This window comes from Miscanthus floridulus, chromosome 9 (genome assembly GCF_019320115.1).
Source record: "Miscanthus floridulus cultivar M001 chromosome 9, ASM1932011v1, whole genome shotgun sequence".
NCBI classification, from domain to species: Eukaryota; Viridiplantae; Streptophyta; class Magnoliopsida; order Poales; family Poaceae; genus Miscanthus; species Miscanthus floridulus.
In genome coordinates, this window is record NC_089588.1 from 22,603,018 (window position 1) to 22,611,059 (window position 8,042).

Below are 8,042 nucleotides of genomic sequence, written 5' to 3' on the forward strand. Positions count from 1 at the left end.
CTAGCTGCCGGCGCGCTGCCGCCTCTTCCACGCGACGAGCGCCGCGAGCACGAGCAGCACGACCGCCGCGGCGGTGAACGGCGGCACACGGGCAGATCGCCTCCTCCTCCTCCCTCTCGGGCTGTGGTGTCTCCGGGCCGCTCTCGACCGGTGCCCGGCGTCCCCCGGCTCGCCATCGCTCTCGCTGCCGCTCGGCGGCTGCTCCTCCGAACCGGACCCGGCCACCTCGTAGTGAGCGCGGACCCCGTCCCCTGAATCAGCCTCGTCGTCGACGTGGACCAGCTCCTCCTCCAACGGCAGCGTGAGGTGGCTGTGCTCCGACGACGCCGTGGACTCGGCGCCGTCGTCGTCGTCGTCACCGGCCGCGACGTGGAGGTGGGTGCCCACCGCCACCGGCACCTCACCATGCTGCGGCGCCAGCTTCCGCCGCCACGGCCACGGCAGCCTCATGATGACGAACTGATGATGATCGATGAAACTCCCAGCTTGCTTATAGAGAGTAATCGAACTATCGAAGGCTGAAGCGGTGGCACACCGGCCAGGAGGAGGAGACACGGAAAAATGACAATGGAGACGATTAAGTAGGCGCCAGATGGGGGCGTGGCGGCCTGGATGCAGCAAAAGCAAGGTGCTTTGCTTTGTCGCAGGGGCATGCAGATGCTCTCCATCTGGCACTGGCAGCAGAGATATGCAAGACAGGGACTAACTGCTAGTAGCTGGCAGCAGAGATATGCAAGACAGGGACCAACTGCTAGTAGCTCGCTTGCCCTTAGTACTCCATATAGACAGCCTGTTCGCTTGTTGGTTTCAGCCAGCCCAAACCAGTCAGCCAACAGTATTTTTATCTCACAATAAACCAGCACCAGTCAGTCCAAACCAGCCCAGAAACCAACCAGCGAACAGGCCGAGAGGCGGCGTCGGCATGCGCTCGATCTCTCGGCAGAAGGAATCATTCCATTAAGGGTAGGGGGAGCGAGATGCTCTAACTTCAGCCTGCACGATGGTAGAGTGCAGTCGGACACCGATCGCCGTCCACTGATGATCGCACGGCTTGTACTCTGCCTCTTTGTAAACTGTAACCTGCCGCTACCCCTCTCTCTCACTCATGGGTGGACAGCAGAAGTCAGCCTTCCCATCTAAATACTGTAGCAGCATGATAATAGATCATGTCTGTGTACTAGAATTAGATAGGAGTAGTTGGGGTTGGAGTACTTGCCAACCATCCGTGTACCTGGCAAGGTACAACATAGTTAGTATATATTCTAACCAAAGGCAATAGAGTAGGGTAGTTCAGTTCGCCACATTCAGAAGCGGAGTTCGACTGGCCAGTGCTGGTGCTTGTGCTATGTGTGTGCTCTGTTCTCAACTCCTCCTCAACCTCTAGCCTAGTTTGAGTGCGAGAGTGCGCCGGTGAGCCGATTGCTCACTCGTGCGAGAGATCTCGGGCCAACAGGTGGTATCAAAACCGAGATGGGTGTTTGCCTGCGACGATGGAGGGCGACGGCAGTCAGGGCGGTGGCGAGAAGTCATCACAGCAGTCCCGGTCGCCGGTGCGTCGCGAGGTGGTCATCCAGAGGGCCGTGCGGGACGTTGGCGGAGCCAACTGGCCGGTCCTCACTTGCACCAACTATGGCGTGTGGTCGGTGACTATAAAGGTCAAGCTCAGAGCCCGATGGCTATGGAAAGCGGTTGACCAGGGCACCGAGGATGAAGAGGAGGACTGCTCGGCGCTGGAGGCAATCCTAGCCGCCGTGCCTCCGGAGTACCGGGACCATTGGGGTCGAAGGACTCTGCCAAGGAAGCTGGGAACACCCTCAAGGCCATGCGGGTCGGGTCCTACCGCGCAAAGAAGGCGAAGGCGCAACAGCTACGGCGGGAGTACGATGACCTAGCGTTCCGCGACGGGGAGGCGGTGGAGGACTTCACCCTTAGACTGCAGTCCCTCATCAGCCAGCTGGCGGCGCACGACGTCGTCATCAACAAGGAGGAGGCAGTCTCCAAGTACCTACGCGTCGTGCCGCCCAAATACACCTAGATCGCTCTCTCCATCGAGACGATGCTGGATCTGTCAACCCTCACGATTGAGGATCTGTAAGGGCATTTGCGGGCGGTAGACGACCGCACAGGGGAGACTGCGACATCGATCGGCGGCAAGCTACTGATGACCGAGGAGGAGTGGACTGCTTAGATGCGGGAGAAGCGGTCCAAGGAAGCCTCCTCCAGTCGCGACAGTGATGGGAAGCGCCACGGCAAGGCCCCATAGAAGAAGAAGGACGACAAGCCCCTAGGTAGGGACACTTGCCGCTGCTGCGGGAAGACTGACCACTAGGCCAAGAAGTGCTCGAACCAGAAGAAGGAGAAGAAGGCTGAAGCTCACCTAGCTCAGGTGGATGATGACGAGCCAACTCTCCTAATGGCGATATTCTGTGCGCTGCACGACGCTGGGACAGAGGAGAAAGCAGAGGAGGTGGTGGCTGCGGAGCAGGAGAGTGCATCGCAGGCCATCGACCTCGATGAGCCGCGTGCCCAAATCCATCTCGGTTGAGTGGGCGGCGAGGTGGAGCAGAGGTGGTACCTGGACTCCGGCGCTAGCAACCACATGACCGGCTCCAAGGCGGCTTTCTCCAAACTCGATGGCGGCGTGACGGGGTCGGTGTGTTTTGGGGATGGCTCAAAGGTGGAGGTTCGAGGCCGTGGCACCATCTTCTTCCGGTGTCAGAACGACGAGCACCGCGCGCTGCCGGATGTGTACTATATCCCGCAGCTGTGCTCGAGCATCGTCAGCATTGGGCAGCTAGACGAGCGCAGGTGCGAGGTGCTGATCAAGAGTGGGAACTTGAAGATCCGCGATTGGGAGCAGCGTCTTCTCGTCAAGGTAAAACGCTCTCATAATTGATTGTACCTGCTCGATTTGAAGGTGGAGCAGCTGGTGTGCCTGGCGGCGCGACACACCATGTAGCTGTGGTTGTGGCATGCCTAGTTCGGACATCTTAGCTTCGACACGCTCTGTCAGCTGGAGAAGGTGGTTCGAGGGCTGCCCCACATTGAGCACGTAGGTGATCTGTGTGACAGCTGCCTAACAGGGAAGCCGAGGAGGCTGTCGTTCCCAAAGGTGGCCAAGTATTGCGCAACGAATGCCCTCAAGCTCATCCATGGCGACCTCTACGAGCCAATCACGCCGGCCATGCACGGCGGTCGACGGTACTTTCTTTTGCTCATGGATGATTGCAGTCGCTACATGTGGCTGCAACTCCTGACGAGCAAGGATGAGGCAGTGGACGCGATCAAGAGGTTCCAGGCACGGGCGGAGGCAGAGTCCGAAAAGAAGTTGCGCGTGCTGAGAACAGATCGCGGCGCCGAATTCACTTCGGTGGAGTTCGCTGCGTACTGCACGGATCAGGGTGTGGTGTGACACCACACAGCGCCGTACTCGCCATAACAGAATGGCGTGGTGGAGTAGTGGAACCAGACGGTGGTTGGCATGGCTCGATCCATGATGAAGGCTAAGAGCATGCCGGCAAAGTTCTGGGCTGAGGCGGTGACCACAGCGGTGTTCATCTTCAATTGCGCGCCCACGAATGCCCTAAAGGGCATGATGTTGTTCGAAGCTTGGTACAGGCACAAGCCGAACGTGTCCTTCCTCAGGACGTTCGGTTGCATCGGCCACGTCCAGAAGACGAAGCCGATTCTCACCAAGGTGGAAGACAGGAGCACGCCGATGGTGCTCCTGGGCTATGAGGAGGGCACCAAGGCGTTTTGGCTCTACGACCCACGTGGAGGCAAGGTGGTTGTCTCGCGCGACATCGTGTTCGACGAGAAGGTGGCCTAGGACTAGGATGGTCCGGGCATGGGGGAAGCTAGTGGCTTCAGCAACACCTTTGTCATCGAGCACTTGGTCATCCACGGTGGTGGATACGCTAGAGAGGAGGTGCCAACCACTCCAGCAGTAGAGCAGATCACTATGGCAGGGGCTCCGACTAGTCTAGGAGTGGAGTTGAGCACTCTAGGAGTGGTGCTGGACACTCCAGGAGGGGTGTCGAATAGTCCAAGATGGGTGCCGAGCACTCCAGGAGTGGTGCCGAGCACTCCAGTTGTAGATCCGACCACTCCAGAAGTGGTGCCGAGCGGTCCAGCAGCAGTGCCAACTACTCAGGCGGAACAACAGACTCCTTCAACGACACCGATTGAATTCTCCTCTCCTTCGAGCACATCAACGAGTTCGTGGATGCTTTCCACGACGGCGAGGAGGTGCGGTTCCATAGGCTGGACAACACCATCAGCAACATAGGGTCCTCAGGCCTGGCGAGTCAGCTGCACAATGGTCCATAGCTGCTTCTTGTCAGTGTAGAGGAGCCACCCATGTTCGCGCTGCTGAGCGCGATGCCAATTGGCGACGGGCGATGTTGGAGGTGATGAAGGCGATCGAGGAGAACGAGACTTGGGAGCTCGTCGATCCACCTCTAGGATGCCGTCCGATCGGGCTAAAGTGGGTGTACAAGGTGAAGCAGGACGAGCGCAGTGTCATCGTCAAGCACAAGGCTTGCCTCGTCGACTGTGGCTTTGTCCAGCACGAGGGCATCGACTTCGAGGAAGTCTTTGTGTCGGTGGGGTGCATGGAGTCCATCCGACTGCTGCTAGCTCTGGCAGCGGCGAAGGACTGGTGTGTCCATCATCTGAACGTAAAATCGGCCTTCCTAAATAGCGAGCTGGCAGAGACGGTCTTCGTCAGGCAAGCTCTGGGCTTCGCCATCAAGGGAGCAGAGCACAAGGTGCTCCGACTGCGTAAGGCGCTCTATGAGCTGCGATAGGCCACGCGAGCGTGGAACGCCAAGGTTGACGCCATGCTAGGCGTGCTTGGGTTAACGTGGTGCGCAACAGAGCACGTACTCTACACGCGGCGATAGGGGAAGGAGGAACTCGTCGTCGGCGTGTATGTGGACGACCTAATCATCACTGGTGCGCGTGTGGAAGACATCGACAGCTTCAAGCGTGAGGTGACGGCTCGTTTTTGAATGAGCGATCTCGGCGTGCTCTCCTACTATCTCGGCATCGAGGTGAAACAGGGGAAGGAGGCGCTCACGCTCGGTCAAAGCGCATACGCGACAAAACTGTTGGAGCGGAGCGGCATGGCTAACTGCAAGCCATGCGCGATTCCGATGGAGGAGCGGTTGAAGCTGACACTCTACCAGAGCATCGTCGGCGGGCTGCGCTACCTAGTCCACATGAGGCCGGACATTGCGTTCGCCGTTTGCTACGTCAGTCGTTTCATGGAGGATCCCTAAGAGGATCATTGGGCCACGGTGAAGCGCTGCTGCACTATGTCAAGGGGATGGTGGATCAGGTGATCTTCTTCCCCAAGACTGGCGGCGGAAGTGGGCTACGGCTCACGGTCTTCAGCGATGCAGACATGGCGGGCGACATCGACGGACAGCAGAACACCTCTGACTTGCTCGTATTCGTCGGGTCGAACCCAATTTTATGGCTGTTGTTGAAGCAGAAGGTGGTGGCACTGTCTACGTGCGAGGCAGAGTACGTAGCGGCGGTCACAGCGGTGTGCCAAGCTGTTTGGCTGCACCGGCTGCTGGGCGAGCTGACCGACGGGGAAGCTCGTCCGCGATGGTGGACAACCAGTCCGCCATCACCCTCGCGAAGAATCCGGTCCTTCACGACCGGAGCAAACACATCGATATCAAGTTTCATTTTCTCAGGGACTACGTCGATGTTGGACAGATCGTCATCGAGTTCGTCGAAACTGGTCGACAACTCGCAGACGTCCTCACCAAGCCACTCGGCAGTCTTCGATTCTCGGAGCTGAAGGAGATGATTTGCATGGTGAAGGTTCCTACCTCAGGCAGCAGGATTATGGAAAGAATTGTAAACTGTAACCTGCCACTGGCCCTCTCTCTCACTCACGTGTGGACAAAAGAAGTCAGCCATGTTGTCCCATCTAGTCACTGTAGCAGTATGGCAATAGGTTATGTCTGTGTTGGATTAGATAGGAGTAGTTGGGGGTTGGAGTACTTACCAACCACCCGTGTACCTCACAAGGTACAGTAGAGTTGTATATATTTTAACCAAAGGCAATGGAATAGAGTAGTTCAGTTCGCCACATTTAGAAGCAGAGTTCGACCGGGCAGCGCTGGTGCTTATGCTGCATATGTGTGCTCTGTTCTCAACTTCTCCTCAACCTCTAGCCTAGGGTGAATGCAAGAGTGCGCCGGTGAGCCGGCGGGCCAACACTCTTGCCGTCACACTGTCCGGCCCACACATACGGCCCCACAAATGAGCCCTCTCGACAGCTCGCGGCCACAGGTTTGCTCGACGCATTTTGGCGTCGCTGTCGTATTTTTTGGCGCGAGATTTTCTTGTGCTCACGCTCCACAGCTTGCAGCCACAGGTTCGTCTGATGCTCGCGCAGTCGCGCTCGGTTGCCACTTATTGATGAACAAGTGCGCTACTCTTTACTCTGTCTCTCTCTCTCTCTCTTTCTGTGTTGGAACTGAATGAAGGAAATATCAACTAGCTTGCATCAAAAACGGATTCTGCATAGATAAAATGAAACAAAATGTGTAACTCCATGAGTATTCCTTTTTTTCCATGAGATCACATAGATTTTAGTTGCTCAGTTTACCACCACCAAATCAAATGTTTTTGTTTCTGGGAATGTTTGCCGCCTAGTTTCTTACCTCATTCTCTTTTAAGTGCATTTTACTTGCTCAGTATCTTTTGCCACACAAATTTATGACCCAAATTGACATCACTCACTGTTGAGCAATCTTATATCTGAATGTATTTTGCCAGCTAAAAAATAGTTATGATGATTCATAAAAACAATCTGTACATCATTTTTTATTCTCACATGCATTGAGTCATTTTGTCACATTCAGTCATTTATTTTGACAATTCAGTGTACATCGTCAAATATTTAGTCACGATATCATTTTACGATCTCATATATTTACTCATAATAACCTCACTTGACAATCCTAATCTCATCTCTGAACCTAAAGAAGGACACTCCTTTGAACCTGAAGAAGCACCAACTGGTGCCAGACCGCACAACCATCCTTAGATGTTCTTCCTTCAATCCTTGTCTTGGTATTCTTGGATTAATCTACAACACCAAATACATAAGAGCCCCAATCACATGATGAACCTGTAGAGTAGCGGAGCCGCAGCCATGGTCAAGCTCCTCGGCGGCCATGACTTACGGAACCTTCGTGTTTGCGGATGGCAGAGTCTAAGCGATGAACAAGAGCAAGAAGGTTCTGCACTGGAGTCGTGATACCCAACGGCGCGAAGCACGGCGGTGAACAAGGCATGGTCCGCCACGACCCACGAGCGGCGGCGAGGGCGGCAACAGATGACAGCGCCGAGGTTTTCTCGAGTGAACCACTACTACAAAAAGCATTTCTAGGGGCGGCTGGTAACCCTTTGTAGGGACGGTTTGCCCAGCCGCCCCTACGCAAGGGTCTCTACAAATCATGCATTTGTAGGGGCGGTTCTCAGGCCACCCTTACAAATCGATTTGTAGGGGTGGCAGCCGCCCCTACAAATCAATTTGTAGGGGCGGCTGTAGTACAACCGCCCCTACAAATAGGTATTTGTAGGGGCGGTTCAATCTAGAAGCGCCCCTACAGTATGTTTTTCCGCAAAAAAAATTCAAATTTATAATTCAAAATCGCGTTGCCGAACGTCCCACGACCAACGTTCCGAACCGCGTTCGCGTTGCCGAACGCCCCGCGACCAACATTCCGAACCGCGTTCGCGTCGCCGAACGCCCCGCGACCAAAGTTCCGAACCGCGTTCGCGTTGCCGAACGCCCCGTGACCAGCGTTCGCGTTGCCAAACGCCCCGCGACCGCGACTACAAGCACAAGAGTATTATATAAACTACAATTATAAGTCCAATTCACAAGAATATATACAATCCATCATTAAATATACAAATTACATACACATTGTTATCAACGTCCTAGAGCTAGCCTTTCAGTCTCACGAAGGTGTTGGTGCTGAGGATTTGTACCTAACTCAGACTCTCGG

General features: G+C 55.4%; 1 protein-coding gene across 1 annotated transcript; it reads right to left on the minus strand.

The window, feature by feature from the left end:
* Window positions 1-450, minus strand: LOC136483242 (uncharacterized). Its single transcript, XM_066480271.1, has one exon. It carries the CDS (start codon window positions 448-450, stop codon window positions 1-3), a length of 450 nt encoding a protein of 149 aa, XP_066336368.1.
* Window positions 451-8,042: the final 7,592 nt, after the last annotated feature.